General features: G+C 39.6%; 1 protein-coding gene across 5 annotated transcripts in view; it reads right to left on the bottom strand.

The window, feature by feature from the left end:
* The window catches only part of SMARCA2 (SWI/SNF related, matrix associated, actin dependent regulator of chromatin, subfamily a, member 2), a 180,190-nt gene that overhangs the window by 105,061 nt on the left and 58,744 nt on the right, over positions 1 to 16,385 (bottom strand). For all 5 annotated transcript variants that reach the window (XM_032291007.1, XM_032291010.1, XM_032291009.1 and 2 more), the window contains exons 13-19: positions 14,147 to 14,247; positions 12,591 to 12,738; positions 8,674 to 8,837; positions 7,258 to 7,324; positions 6,500 to 6,610; positions 3,649 to 3,891; positions 2,079 to 2,192 (exon numbers count right to left, since the gene is read on the bottom strand). In XM_032291007.1, coding sequence (XP_032146898.1) covers positions 2,079 to 2,192; positions 3,649 to 3,891; positions 6,500 to 6,610; positions 7,258 to 7,324; positions 8,674 to 8,837; positions 12,591 to 12,738; positions 14,147 to 14,247 — 948 coding nt within the window. The remainder of the gene's footprint in view (positions 1 to 2,078; positions 2,193 to 3,648; positions 3,892 to 6,499; positions 6,611 to 7,257; positions 7,325 to 8,673; positions 8,838 to 12,590; positions 12,739 to 14,146; positions 14,248 to 16,385) is intronic.

Genomic DNA, 16,385 nt, shown 5'->3' with positions numbered 1-16,385 from the left:
CAAGAGAACAGTGAGAAAGCTTGAAGAATAGGAAAATGGAACTCCCATTAATAATGGAGACAGTAACCTGAGTAGGAAATAAGGAATACGATAGAAGCAGCTGCCATTGGTTGGGTGCCTACTACATGCCTGGCATGGTATTAGGAGCTCTACATCCCTTTAATCCTCACCACGTATGGCAGATGTCATTTATCTTCCAGTTCACTGATGAGAACATAAGACCAATTTGGATTGGATGACTTGCCCAAGTTCTCATATAGTCAGAGATGGAGATCGTGGTAGAACCCATGCCTAACAGGCAGAGCCCATAATTTCCACTTCATCACGTTCCTCCAGGAAAAGATAACATGGCTGCCTTTAAAGGTATAGATACTTCTAAAGGTATCCATAGATAATACCAAACACTAAGTATTTTACGTACCTCGAGTATTATACTGTTGGTGTTAATGAGAACATGTATATTTTAGGCAGGAGACATACTCTTGACAATTTGAGGGTAAATACATTTTTTTTAAGTTTATCATCCTTCAAGTATACTCCGGAACTTCTCTTGTAGAAAGAACCAAAAAATAAATATTTTTGCAAAGCAAAGAATTCCTTTGTGATATAATTAATCACCTCATAATCCTAATGCTGCAAAAATTTCAATTTTTATCTAGTGGATTTTCTTAAAATATACTTTCAACTTGTAATATATTTTTAAAAATCTATATTAGCCAGTCTTAGAAATGAACAAGATCAAGAAGTTTTATGGAATGAATAAATGAAGGGCTTCATTTTTTATACCTCTTCTAAAGAAAAAAAAATTGTAATATTTAACATTTCATCTCTATCACTTGCAGAATCACTGTAACTGTATGCTAGGAAGTAATTCAAGGCAGCCACATGGCCACTATGCCCATTCACCAGTTAATCTACTCAGTAACTAAACTCCATCATGAACAGAAAATGTGCTACCCAGAGGCCAAGACCATGGGAAATCAGAGGGAATATCAACAACATTCTACATCCAAGATGCATTCACCAGCAGAATGAAATACTTAAATACTTACACTTTCACTGAGATACGCATGGCATAAAAATCATTTTTATTTTTAATTTTTTCCTGACTGTCAATGCATAAAGGATTAGGGAATAAAATTCTCTCTTAACAAAGTGATCAACTTTGTACACCATCTTGACAACTCCCACTTACAAATGAACAGGATGAACCAATCTGTCCAAAAATAGAGTCATTACCCAGAAAAACCACAATCATGCAAAAATAAGACATTTCAGAATTGGCTCTTCTAAAGAAAAAACTCAAAGCAAAATATCTCATGCAACAAATAGTATACAGTGTTAAACTATCTTTAAGAGGATGAAACTTAGAATTTAAATATGCATGGTTCCAAAACATGATCAGAAACATATTAAACTAATACTCAAATCCAACCCCAAAATATGGAGCTAAGGGCTCAAAAGGGGTTCTAAAGTACTGCAAACAAAGTTTCCAACAGTCAGTCTGAAAAACACTGGCTTAAAATGTTCACAGGAACTTAATTTTTACGGCACAGAACAAAACCAATGACCCTGAATAATTAGATGATGTGTCTGTAATTTGTAGGAACTCTATGTTTTCATTTACTGTCAGAATGGTGACATCACAAATATCAAATGTTAAATAAATTTCTAGAAAACCTGCAAATGTTTACCATGCCCTTCAATGATGATACAAGTCCCAAAGTCAAATCTTCCTTTCACTTATAAGCAGAACAATTCTACAGTGCCTGCAACAGTGAACTCAATGAGGTCAGTAACTTAAAAAAAAAAAATCTAAACTTAAAACGTAAATGAGACTCAATGAATTCGATAATTTTATAAAATCAGCTCGAAAGTTTTTGTAAAACAGGCTGAAAATGCTAAAATTTCCCTTCCCTCTCTAGCTCTAACAAACAGAAAAGCACTTTAAGATATTTTCAAGACACTTATAACTACAATATGAGCCTGCTGTTTAAGAAACACGATTTCAGAAGCAGGTACTTCAAATATATTTGCTGGAGAAAAAAAACCTCACAACTTTTGATTGTGCCACATACTTTTTCTGGAAGCTGGGATTCAACTTCTTTCTTCAGTCTCCTTAGTAAAAATGGTCTTAACACCTTATGCAGACGTCTGATGATCAATATAGTTTCTTCTTCATTTAAGTCCACCTATAAGAGAGGCTTATATAAATTTGATTTTATTAAGAAAAGGACGGAAAAAAAAAAAAAGGACATTTCATACCATAAAGCTTTATGTTACATTTATGTGTTTCAATACATGATTGAAATTTTATGTGCATTAAATCCAGGTTTATGTCTGTCATACCCACCTCTGAATTACCTTTCCACCTGCCTACCAAGCAGTAATAAAATGACCTCTAAATAGGTGTCTTTGTCTTAATGCTGAGCTCTATGGAAAAGAGCCCAGAAGCTACCAGTTTTATATCAGTAGTGTCAACAGCCCATTGTATGTGGTATGACTGACAATGAAGGCTGACTGAAGATTGTGACGGAATGAGAGAAGAGGGGTAATAAGTTGATATGTTTCTGATTTAAAGGGGCAGCCTTAAGTTAGGCCCTTCATCTTGGTTGTTTCAGACACAGAAAAATACTAAAGGAACAGGGGTTTGAACATATAAAGAAGAGGATCAAAAGCAGAGTCGATCCAGTTTATGCTGCTTGGCCTGTAAGTCCCTCTAACTTCACTCCTTTCCTTTTCTCAGCCCTATCTAGTTCAACTTTAGTCCTTTTTATAGATTTCCCAGCTTTCTCTTTCACCTTCTCCTACTAACCTCTAGGGGGCAGAGTTGATTGAGTCTACTTCCTACAAATTGGCAAGCCAGTGAGTTAACTATTGACAGGGGCCCATGTGCCTCAAAATTAAAGGGCCAAACAATTCAAACCAAAATTTTGCTAAAGCATTTTTAGTGCCTTTTGATTCCTATGAATGAGGAACCTCTATAAAAATGCCATGTGCCCATTTCTTTTCTTGCAATGGCCCATGTCTTCTTTCGTAAATGAGCTCTTAAGACAGTGGAAGGGTAAGAAATTTGAAAACAAATGGCTACTCCAGGAAGACTTTTTATTTACACACAAAACTGAAACTCACACTAAAACCTAAAAAAAAGGAAATAGAAAAAAGGTCTGCAGCAAATTAGTGAAAACTAGTTCTGTTTTACACACAAACTCTTTATGTGGAAATATTTTAAAGGGAACTTCCAAGCTTATAACAAGGAAAGATTCGTTTTAAAGCTTGTATTTAGTTGGTTAATTTGGTCTGCTTAAATTAATTCAGCAAAATCTCTCCATGTTCATCCCTCCCTGTGGCCCACTGCAGTTAAGCATTCCACCGGTCAGGACCCTTTTCTGGAAGCCTGGTAAACATGCTGGCAAAAGACAAAGGGGTTAGATGCCCCTGGTACCACTAGACCCATTTTCTCAGGAGGGGAAAATAACCCTGTCAGAAGACCATGTCCACCCATTGATGGGTTTCATAAACTACACAACACTGTAAACCACCCTGCAGGTGTTTTGTGGCTGTAATGTTCTCAGCTTTAGGGCCTTTCATTTCATTTCACTGTCATGTAGTGGAAAAGAGTGGAAAAAACAAAAGTCAGACCAGTACCCTTTCACCAGTCATGGCAAATGGAGCATTGAACCATTGTTCGAATGTGCTGCAGCTCTTAAAAATTGTGGGGAGGAGGAAGTTGAGGAGGGCCCAGAGTTCAGGGAGTTTATTCTGCAGCGGGGTCCCAGTCAAGAGGATCCTTCTAGGGGCCACGTAGTGAGTGTTCAAGACCTGAGTCAGCTTGCAGTGGTGATTCTTCATTCGGTGGCCTTCATCCACTATCATGTATTTCCACCGAATCTGTAATACAAGAGAAAGGACGGACATGTGATAAGCAAGGGAAAATATAACTATTTCCAACAGGCAAGTGGTAGTTTGGAAAACCAAAGAACCCCTCCTTGGTATATGATATGCTGTGATTATCTTTAAGATAAGAGAATCTCAACAATGTCCCATGCCTGATAGGCCACATAAGACATTCTGTAACAACAGAATGTTAAAGCAACAATGTTCCTTACAGACCATGTAATTCCAAATCAACATTTTACAAAGAAGGAAATTCGGGTCCTGGATGATATGGTTGTTCCTACATATGGATCCTGCATCTCCTCATCCAACGCCCCTTCTATTAATACTCTATCATGACAGCTATCCCACATTTCATGGTCATGCTACCTCTGCTCACCACAGGCGCAGAATATGGGTACCTACTTGAAGCAGAAGTTAATGACCGATTTTTCCAAGATGGCCCTAGCAGGTTCTATAACTGAAATATTCTTGGCTCCATGCCTTCTTTTCTGTTAGCCTGGCTGGTTATTAGCTTTAGGGCCTGGCTCAGAAGTCTGTTTTGTTTTGTTTGGACTGGTTGCTAACATTTAAAACTTGGGCTATTTCACATAAAATCTGTATCTACAGCTTTTCAAAAATTAGTTCTGACAACCAAACTCCCTCAATGCATGTACATTCCTTACCTGTCAGATCTAGGACCCCTGTTTTATCTAAAATAAAAGGATCTACTCACTGGCAGAAAAGGCAATACGAAAATATAATTCCTCTATTTATGCCAAAACTGCAGAATTAAATACAGCAAACTTCCCCAACGTGATTATCGCTTAAAACATCTAGAAAGCTTACATGGCCCAGTCCTCCTTCCTGCCTACACAGTTCCCTTCCTCTCTCATAACTTACCCTTCAGTCCTCTTAAGAGTTAGTTTTTTAAGGTGAGAACAATGAGGAATGTTCCACTAAGCCTATTCATTCTCTACAAAACAGTGGCAATGGCCAAGAAAAACATCTGGTGCTCAGATGTCCCCAGATCCCGCTGCAAAGCTCCTAGAGAGAGAAGCGAGATGAGGAAAGTATTCTATACAGTCCTTGCCTTCCTCATTAGAAGCACCAGACACGCCAGGGGAAAAGGAATAAAATCATAGTCAGTGTGGGTTTAAAAAAAAAAAAAAAAAACTACCCCAATTTTTTTTCCTTCCTCCATCACCTTTAAGAAAAGTGTTTAAGGATAATTAAAGCTGTACAATCAACTGCCTCAAACTTACCAATAGCATGAAAAGCGGCAAGCAGACAAAAACATATTTAAATAAATATTCTAAATCTACTTTCCTGCCTAATTTAGCTTATGAAATACTAAGGAATCAGAGGCCTTTGATTTTGCTATTGGGTCTACTACTAATTAGGTCTTCCACTTAGAAAAAATTACTACCCCTTTCTATAGCTCCATTTCTCCAGTAACAAATAAAAGCAATGCATCTCGTTATCAGGCATCTCCAATGAATTTTGAAATACATATGCAGAAGACACAAAATGAATTTTTTTAAAAGGATCTCAATTGTACAAACACATTCCCATAGTAATATTGAAAACACATCATTTTTGACACTGCCAAATTCATCTCTGAGTGTGAGGAGGTGGAACACAGCATTGTTGCCAGTGCCATCTCAATTATTAAACCTCCCCTGGGAACACATTTCCTTTTTGTTATTTCCTATGATGCCATGAAGGGAACTCTCAGTTCCCAGAGCAAGAGTTTAATGCAGAGAAAGAATAGACCCCAGAAATAGAGATTCTGTTCAATTTTGGACATACCTTAGTTTCAGATTAGAGTGCTTTCAAAACACCATGGGGTAAAAAAAATTTACTAGAGAAAAAAATTGAGTTTTCATTATTTGTTCCATGAAAGACGGTACTTTCCATCATTCTACACGAATGTATTAGAAGACAAGATGATATAAATGAGGGGGAAAACTACTACTTTGTGGCTAAAGGACAACTGAGGACATTCAAATTAGGAGACATATTAGTCACAGAAACACCTCTTTCTCAGCTCCAAATAAATAGTCACAGGAACAGCCTTGAGAAATTCCAACAATGATAGTCTATTATTTCACCAGGAAAAACCTGAAACAATGCTACCACAAAAGCCACGGCTTGGATAAATGTTCATATGGTAGAGACCATATGGGGAGGTGCCTGGCTCATCTTTGGAGAGACAAAGGCACAAGAGGAATGAAGTTACTGACAATATCTCAGGGCAACAAAAACAATTCTTTCTTTCCCGAGCATGTTCAAAGCTGCTGGAGAGAAAAAGAGTTGCAGAAGGAACCAGGTGAATTTTTTTAAGAGATGTAAACTCATGAACTAGGAGAGAATAGGTAAGAGCCGCCCCAGGATCAATCATACACACACACACACACACACACACACACACACACACACACACACACACAGCATGCATGAAATCAAATCCGTGACCAAAATATATGAAACTCTGAAAAAATAAAAAATAAAGAAAGGGACAAGCTATCTAAGGATCTAATTATACTACTGATGTAGGCAATACTTCACATTTCAGTGTGATGGTCCATATCAGAGACAAAATAATTTTTTTAAAACATACCTTTGCAAGAATGTGCTTGTCTTTTATAATGTACTCATAAGTAGTCAAGAGGACATTGAATTTGCCACTCCGTAGCTGGGGGACAAGGGAGCGACGCATGGCAGGAGTACCCTAAAGGAAAGAAAAAAATATATGCATGATCCAATGAACATATATGTGCGTTTTTTCTCATTATTCATAGCTTAATGATATCAGACATGTGACTGAATAATGCACAGACACACATTCTCATAGACTGATCTATTATACACTAGGAAGTCTTGGGTAAATTGCACACATCTTGACCCTTTTCAGGTCTCTTTTAGAAAGGTTTCCCCACCAAAGACAGAGGGAGGGCAAAGAGAAATGGAAATGACAGTGACTTTCTGCTAAAAGGCTCCACTTCTACTGGGAAGGTGGAGCGGGCAGCCCGGGCACCCGGGTAACCGCCTGACTTTGCAGGAACACTCCGCACAGTAGCAGCCCACGGCGAGCCAGTCAGCAGCACACACAATGTGCGATATTTGTCATTTGTATTACTCTCATCAGAAACCTTGCAATATGATAATTAACAATTTTCTTCTGGATTTCACTATCCGAAAGTAATTATGGTTTATTACAGTAATCTTCTTGGGATGATTAACTCTCACGGTTTAGTACATGATGTACATGACAAAACTTTACAACCAAATACAGTTCACAGATGTGCATATGGAATGAAGGAAATAGGGTCTATTTTTTGCTTTTCCACATTTATATATAAATACAGCATTCCAAACCTTGTAAGAAATTTTCACCACAGAAGGAGCCCATTTGTCAAATTCATATGTCCAGTTAGATAGAGTCCTATGGAACAACAACAAAAAAAAAATACAGAAAAAAGACATTTGTATAAAAATCAATGGTTAAAAAGATGTTATTCATTTTCAGGCCTCACCTTGAAAGGTGCTACAGAATATAATGTATCTCAACAACATATTTATTTTAAAGTTGTGGAAATAAGAGGTAAGTTCAAAATAAACTGTCACAAAACACAACAAGTTTGTTTGTGGTTCATAAAAAAAATCTTGTAAGAAAAAAACTAAAGAATACATAAATATAGAGAGCAAAAAACTATATGTTAATATGATATTGAAAAAGAGCAATTGCCAGAATGATTTTGGGAATCTTTATAAACAGCCACATAAGTTCAGAAAAAAGCTGAGTCAGGAAGAAATTACAAAATCACATGAAAACATTAAATAAATATGTCAAGAGGGAACAGGGGAAGAAATACTGAATGACTTTTATTTAAAGCCCCCAAAGAGTCACTGCATATATGACTCAGACCATTCAAAACATAGATTAAATGCAAAAGACGCCTAAATATTATAGATACAGATAACTCATACAAAAGGGCTGCAAATAGTCTTCATCAGAAAAATATTCAAAGAAAACACAATAATATTAATAGAATCCTTCTTCTTACTGAAGGTCCAAGTTCTTATCAGCACTGAGCTCTATAACAAGACCTGTGTAAACAAAGCTACAACCTAACACACACAGGCAGACACACTGAACACCCAGGGAGGGAGCTTGTGAATCATTATGCCCTTACTCGGTAGTGCCCACTTCAGACCTTCTAAGAACCACCCAGTGGGTGAGGTACTGGGAATGTACTAGGGAACGGCAAAGGCTCGTCCTTACGAAGCGGCAAACTGATTGAAACATTACCTCAGTGCACATACGAAGGTTATTTTAATGCAAAATTTATAGTTATGATTTTGATTTATATTCTGCTTTAAAAGGAAGATTTAAGAATATATAATCTTTTGGAAATGGAATAAGGTAAAAAAATCAAAGAAACTTTACACACACACACACACACACACAAACACACACACACTTTCCCTTTTGTGAGCCACTTTAAAGAATGAGGATGAGCAACACTCACCATGCAGTGTTCAAGCTGTGTAGACCTGTAACGCTAATGGCTGATGAAATCACTCAATCAGGTGCTTAAATAGTCAATCAAACAGGCTGGGGTGGGGAGGGGTGGGAAATTAAAACCTAAGTCCAGGTTACATGCTCTTGGTAGTCTTATTTAGGTTACTACAAGCTACAGTTCCGCCTTAAGTGAAAAACAACCACAAGCTACTAATAGGGCACTCTACAACATACAGAACAATGACTGTAGAACAAATGACTTTACTTACGAAAGGGGAACAATGATGAGATAGGGGCCATTGAGTCTTTTGTGCTCCATCAGATAAGTGATGAGTGCAATGGTCTGTATGGTCTTTCCTAGCCCCATTTCATCAGCTAAGATTCCATTCAAATTGTTATTATACAGGGAAACCATCCATTCCAGGCCCTGGAGCTGAAATGAAGAGTAATTGCTTCAATTATCCAAGATCTGTACAGGTAATTAATACTAATACAACTCAAGTGAGGCTGTGACTTCTTAACTCCTCAGTGCTATACATTGGGTTTCCCACAGTAGGAAAATGGGGGAAGCACCAATACAAAAAGAATTTAAAATATGAGCACCAATGTAAAAAGGAATTTAAAATAATCATTCCTGCTGCTTGGCAGGTGCTGAGTGTTAATCAGATTTAGAAATGATAGGCTGTAGGATACCGGTGAGTTTTAAAGCAGCTTTGTCGCTCATCCACACTTAGTATTTTACAGTATATGACATTCTAGAATGAAAATAAATGAAAAAGCCCAAACCAAACTCTAACCCAACCACTCCAAGAATAAAAAGCCAGTGTGAAGGCAGATTTGGCACACAGATCACAGATTACCAGAAACAGCCTTTTTGGTAATAAAAAGGCTATCCCCAGCGTGAGATCCTCTCAGCGGGAAGGCAGAGTGACCAGGGAGCCAGGGACACTCTGCTGGGACCACAGGAGGACGTTTCTCTTCCTGGCAGAGAGAAAGTTCTCAGGCAGCACATGGAAACTTTGCAATGTGGGTACTCCCCAAAGGCTGCACACTGGAAGCTGATTGGCTGGAAGCATGCTCAACAGATTTCTGAAGTACACAAACACTGCACCAGAGATTCCCCATGTTAAGTACAAAAGTAAGGTTGGGTGAAAATACAAAGCTGTTAAACCTCCATCATCCCCCACCCAACAATTCCCTTCCACCATTATACCACAGATGCTGGATTTAAATGATAAAATCAATTATATATATTTTTTCTAAAGTCAATTTAGCTTGCTAATGATGTTATGCTTAGGGAAATGTTAATTTTTTATGTAAGAACAAAGCAAGTAATTAGTTTATTTACAATATTTATTAAATGACCATCCTGTGCAAGGGGCCATGCAAGGAGCTACAGCAGATGGAAACCAAGGTCTGTAAGAGGCATGCCTCCCTTCAGAAGCTTGAATCAAAGAGAAAACAATGAACAAGGCGCATATACACATGTACCAAGAAGTGGCTGACAGTACCAATGTGTATGTATACATATAAAACTGTATTGACAAGAATTTCTCTTACGGAGACACTACATTGGTTCGAAGCAATACTCCCATAAGCCACTTGAGATACTTCGTACTGTGCAAGATTCCAAAGCCATCCTAAAGGTTTCTGCAGAACTACAGCAACACCGAGAGATAAGAAGAGAAACAAGAAGAACCTCCAAAACAATCGGCAAAAGATAGAGGGAAAGAGGGGAAATTATTATACAACAAACAGTAGACACAACAAGCTGTCAGCCTGCAAATGTGACTCTGAAACCACTAGACCTAATAAGACCCTCAACTCACGCTCATGAGAAAAGTCACCTAAATATAAGAAACGTGTTGGATACTCCATAGGAGTGAATTTTTTTTTTTAGTGAAAATTGGGAAAGGGGCTGAATTTTGCATTTGTGTTAATTCAATACAAAGCAGAAGCAGAAACCAGCAGCAAAGGAGACTAGAAGTTCACAAAAATTGTGGGGCGTAATTTGTACTTTCTCAGGCTGGAAACTGGCAGAATTGGCCAGGGGGGAAGTTTGGATATTGAACCAAGCTTATGTGGCTCTTTGGGAGTAGCAGGAAGACCTCAGCCATGTCAAGGTTAAATAAATATTAATGACACAAAAACCTGTCAAGAAGCAAGAAGATAGAAAGCTTACTCATGGACAGAATTATCAGGGAAGGGTTTGAGCCACAACTTGAACTGGTTTGTGAGAAATGTGAAAGTTCTCATCAGGCAGATAGGGGTAGTCAAGATTCCAGGAAGAAGGACCTTCATGAGGTATAAACCCAGAAAGAGGCAGTGCGAGGCAGGTTCAGGGAATCTACAGCAGCTCAGAAACACGAGGCATAAAATTCACATATGGAAGTAGAAGGAACTAGGTTTGAAAAGGGAGTGATAAAGAGTCCTTAGAAGGGTGTTGGATGACAGGAGAAAATCCATGTGGCATTAAAAGTTATGTACAAATAATCCAAAAGATGGATCTCCCATACAGAGATATACAAAAGTTTATTAGAACATGCTATGAGCTAAGATCTATGTCAGGTAGGCCAAATAAGATGAAACTACTATGACATGGTCTTTGGAGAAAACATGACCTTACTAAGGCCCGAGCAGTGGTCCTCAGAGTGTGCTCGGGGGCTCCCGGGGGGTCCCCATGATCTTGGCAGGAGATCCACAAGGTCAAAATTGTTTGCATGACAATACTAAGGCATTATTTGTCATTTGTACTGTGTTGACAGATACACTAATGACACGAAAGCAATGGTAGGTAAAAACTGCTCGCGCTTTAGCACACATAAGGCGGTACTGTACTGACGGTCCTTATATTCCGCACTCTATGCAAGAGCAGCAGACGCAATATCAAGTTAAGAGTGGAGAGGACCTGACGCCAACAAGCACACTTTCCGAAGTGTTTCCTAGAAGACGCTAGTCTTACAGGATGTTAATTGATGATATAAAAATAGGGCTTGGTAGTCAAAGAAGTTTGGGAAATACGATGTTAAACAATGTCAAATAAGTGATTTTACTGCACGATGCCGACGTGCATTATGGATTACATGTTGATTTCCGCAGAGTCCTGAGTGTGCTGATGGGCATGTGAATTAACAAGAGGGGGCACTGCCAGGGTGACCTGTCTGGCTGTTGTCGAGGGGCAGTCCAGGGTTATACCTATAATCAATAATAAGACCCTCAACTCACGCTTACAAGTATCCAAGTTAGGAATGGTAGTTTCTATGGTAATCTTAGTTACATTATTGACCACAAACCTCTTTGTTTAATTTTTAAGGAACAAGTCATAGAACAAATGTCTCATGGAACACACTTTGGAAAACATCACAAGGTGGTAGAAGGTAGAACACAGGAATTAGCCTCAATCCAGACAGGTCAGGTCAAACACTGGCCTAATTTTTAATCAAAGCACAGATGCTCACATCTTTTTTTTTTTTTTTTTTAGATGGAGTTTCGCTTTGTCACCCAGTCTAGAGTGCATGGTGGTGTGATCTTGGCTCACTGCAACCTCCACCTCCCAGGCTCAAGCGATTCTCCTGCCTCAGCCTCCGGAATAGCCGGGATTACAGGCGCCTGCCACCACACCCAGAAAAAAAAATAATAATTTTTGTATTTTTAGTAGAGAAAGGGTTTCACCATGTTGGCCAAGCTGGCCTTGAACTCTTGACCTCGAGTGATCCACCCACCTTAGCCTCCCAAAGTGCTGAGCCACTGCACCTGGCCTATTGTGTCTTAAGAAAAGGCATAAATGTAACAGCTTCTCCTAGGTGAGTTGAATCCATGGCAAATAAAACCACAGTCACACCTAAAAATTTTAAAGAAATACTTTATCTACTTCAAGATGAGGCATGGATGTTCCCCAGTTTAACAGAATGTGGCTAGGTTTTCCATTTTGCAGAGATCACCTAGAATTCATCCCAAAAGTATAAAAGAGAAAATGGGTATGGCATTCCCTAGTTAAGATGGTAACATGAAGTACTGTAAAAGAAGAATTATAGGCATGATGACAGGAATCTCAGCATTACAAATGATGTGGCCTAAAATGTCTCTTCATCATCAAAACCTCTTAGTCAACATGTGCATGACATACTTCAACCAAACTCAGGTAAATGGTTACGACTTGCCAAGGAAACACAAACCATGCTATTACCTGGTAATGCTTTAGGGTCCCGTTAATGAGGAGGGCTGACTGTTTCTCCACCCTCTCCGAGATGGCATGAGCCACAGTGTAATAGGACTGGGAGCCCCTGGCACTGTACTGCATGCTGTATTCATCGTCAACATCTTGCTTAGCTGTCCTGGGAAAGGAAAAAGTGGAGATTCACACACAGACAAGCGTGAGCATGTGTTTACTTGATTCAAAAGATGAATTGAGAACCTAAAATAGCCGCGATAAGTGTGTTTGATTTATCAACCACTGCTTGCCATGCAGTTAATATACACTATCTGTAATCCTCACAAAAAGCAAGTACAAAAGGCATTAGGATGTTCATCCCTGTTTTATGCATGTGGAGAACCTGAGACTTAGAGAGGTTACTTCATTTGTTTGGATCACATAAAAGGCAGTGAAACCAGGATTCAAATGCAGATACCCTTGACCTAAAAGACAGATAGGAGCCTGAATCCTACACCTACAGATGAACACTTTGCCAACAAAGCTGTTCCAGACTATTCGATACAAAGATAAATCCTATTCACAGAACACTGGTTAAACCCGGGAGGGCAGGGGGAGAGGGCGACCCAACATTAAAAGAGTAGGAAGGAGGAAAGGTAGGCTTCTGTCTTCTGTGCCTTGTTCATGAGCTAGTCTGTCATTCTGCAGGCAATGAGGAACCTTTGAGGGGGGTTCTTAATACCTTCAGTGAAGGATCAGGGCAAACTGGTAAAAGGAAGGTCCCTAAAGTGGGGCACACAGCCATGGAATAAAAGGGAGAAATAGGAGGACGTCTATTTCTGGTTCTGAAAAGACCTCATCTTTTAAAATTTTCTCTTTTGCATATTGTTTCACAACAGTTTTCCTTTAATAGTAGAGCTATACAAGCAAAGAAATGTGTAAACCCTTGAGGGGGGGACCAAAGGAATAGATGAGACAAAGAGCCAGGGTACTCAGAGGGTTGGAGAGAGTACAGGGCTGGGCGGGAGTTGGTGGTCAACTTGGCTGTGGCAGCAGGAGTAAGACGGGAATGGCATCTCTCACTAGGACTGCAGGGAGAGTGCTGATGTCATTAAGGGAGGCAGGAGAGGCAGCCAAGCAGCCAGTTAGGGAGGTAAGTTTCATTAGTTCAATCTGGGATTGAAGTGCAGACGACACATGTGAGGCTTAGAAGTGAGCCTGAGCTGCAGGAGGCGATTAAGGAGAGAGAGGAGGAAGGAAGTAGGAAAGGAAGGAAGTGGGAAGGGAAGTGAAAAAAGTGGGAAGGGAAGGGGAAGAGAAAGCGGAAGGGAAGTGGGGAGGGGAAGGAACGGGGAGGAGAGGGGAGGGGAGGGGAAGGTAGGGGAGGGGAGGGGAAGGTAGGGGAGGGGAGGGGAGCAACATGAAACCCCGAAACCTGGGAACCCAGAGCTCAGTGGTGACCTCTAAAAACAGTTTCAAGCAGAGTGTGGGCATGAAGTCAGCTGCCTTCCTTAAACAAAATTTCCTAAAAGAAAATTCACGAAGCCTTATCCTCAGGCAATGCATTTCCCAGGGAAAAACTCAATACACACTCTATGATCTGCTTAGCATCCTTCTCAGAAACTTCTTCACTATTTGGATCCAAAAGTATTTTCTCTTCAGTTTCCTGCCTACTGGACTCTTCTTCCTCATCCTGGAGAAGGAAAAAAGATAGGGAGGAAATTACACTTTAATAAGAAAATCTCTATGACTGACATTTTCTGAAAAAAAGGAACTAGTATTCAACTTCACAAATGAAGTAAGATCATACAATTCAGGGAGGAAGTACATTTACCATCTGCTTAAGCAAGGCAATACCCCCATTCCACTGCTGTTGAAATCACAAATGAGAGAATGAAGGGAACCTTCTAAGGATCCACTAGAACCTTTGCTCCCAAGAAGTATGTAAACATCATGCCAGAAAGATAAATATTTATCATTATTTGGTTATCAGAGTCCTATAGACCATATCTGCTCTCACTCAGTAGCATTCTCTACAAAGCCAGATTGTAAGAGATCTTAGGATCCTCCTTCTCACAAAAACACTCTCTCTGAAAATGCCCATGGGATGTGGATGGCCCCATACATGTCCACTGATGAGGACCTGGATCTTGTAAGCACACTGCTTTCTGTGGCTGATTCACATCAACATTGCAGAGTACTGAGATTAAAAACTCTTAATAACTTGGCAAAGGATTTCAATATCTCCCACTTCTCAACTGCGTACTGCATCCAGCTGACTCATTTGAAAGCATCACTAAGTGTTCATCCCGTCCACTACTAACCTGGTACAGAAGGCTAAATCTTTCCAGATCATATGGTAGAATTTCCTTGAAAGGCAGGTTTAAAGAGAACCATGCTCCTCCATAACTCTTAAATGACATAGTATGAACTGACATGCTATCAAGAAGAAAAATCAAACCTTATGACAGCAGATCATTTAGAAGCAGAGAGTCAGCTAAGGTCTTGGCACAACTCCTTCATTTTCCAGGCCAGGAAATAAAGTGCCAAGAGGGGACATGACTCTTCTGACCCCTAAGGCTCACTTGCAGTACACCCAAGCAATGGGCTCAGGGACAAGGGCTGTCTGTGCTTGTCATCCTCAGGCTGGCACCTGCTGGCTAGGCAGCCTGCTATAGCTTATCTCTGCCCATTCTGGCTCTCTTACCCAAAGAGAAGATTCTTCCAATAGGTCATATATAAGCCCACTCATCCAAGTAAACAAGATACCTTTAAATAAAATACCTCAGTGATAGAGTCACTGGGGGAAAAATAGCATGCCCCAAAAAGTGTTAGCTTTTTTTTTTTTTTTAAAGACAGGATCTCACTCTGTTGCACAGGCTGGAGTGCAGTGGCATCAGCTCAGCTCACTGCAGCCTCTGCCCAGGGCTCAAGCCATCCACCTACCTCAGCCTCCTGAGTAGCTGGAATTGCAAGCATGCATCACCATGTCCACTGATTTTTTGTATTTTTTGTAGAAACTGTTTTCGCCATGTTGCCCAGGCTGGTCTCGAACTCCTAGACTCAACCAATTCTCCCGCCTCAGCTTCCCAAAATGCCGGGATTACAGGCATGGATGGGTCACTATACCCAACTGCGTTTGCTTTTTAATGATTATGCTTTTTTGTAATGTAACTTTTATTATTCTTCCTCTTTAAAAAAGCATTAAGTACTCATGGAAAGCCAACTTGGAAAACACAGGTCCACAACTAGAAGGAAAATAGCCATAGTCTTGAGATCCTGGTAAGCTATTACGGGTAAGGCTGCTTTACCTGGTCCTACGGCACTCTCAAAAACATCAGCTCTAATGACTATATATTAACAATGCTCTCATGAAGGAGATCAAATCTTCTTTTAATCCTTCTATTTGGTATTATTAAACATTTATTATGTAGTTGATTTAAAAAATATTTATTATTTCTCAATTTCTATTAAAAGTACCCAAGATCTCCACTTTAGGTTCTAATTATACTAAGTATTGCTTCCAGGAGACTGAGAAGTTCTCTTTGGGTTACAAGCATATCTAAGGAATTCAAACAAGAATCACAACTGGAGAGAAATCAAGAGGATCAATAAACTAATTACACCAAGCCCATGTTGCCCTTTTCATTCAAGTCTCCAGACTCAGAATTGCAAACAGACTCTAAGGTCTGAAGAACTTCACAATTTTTTGGTAGCTAATTCTCAGTGTGAATCACTTAGAGGTATGGCATGGCCCTTTCCAAAGTAATCCATCTCCAGTTCTCCCCAAAAGACCACTTCTCCACCTCCAAGTTAATGCCAGCTTCTCTC

The sequence above is a fragment of the Sapajus apella genome, unplaced genomic scaffold (genome assembly GCF_009761245.1).
Source record: "Sapajus apella isolate SASKATOON/1434 unplaced genomic scaffold, GSC_monkey_1.0 scaffold24, whole genome shotgun sequence".
Lineage (NCBI taxonomy): Eukaryota > Metazoa > Chordata > Mammalia > Primates > Cebidae > Sapajus > Sapajus apella.
This window is presented reverse-complemented; position numbering and strand designations above follow the sequence as displayed.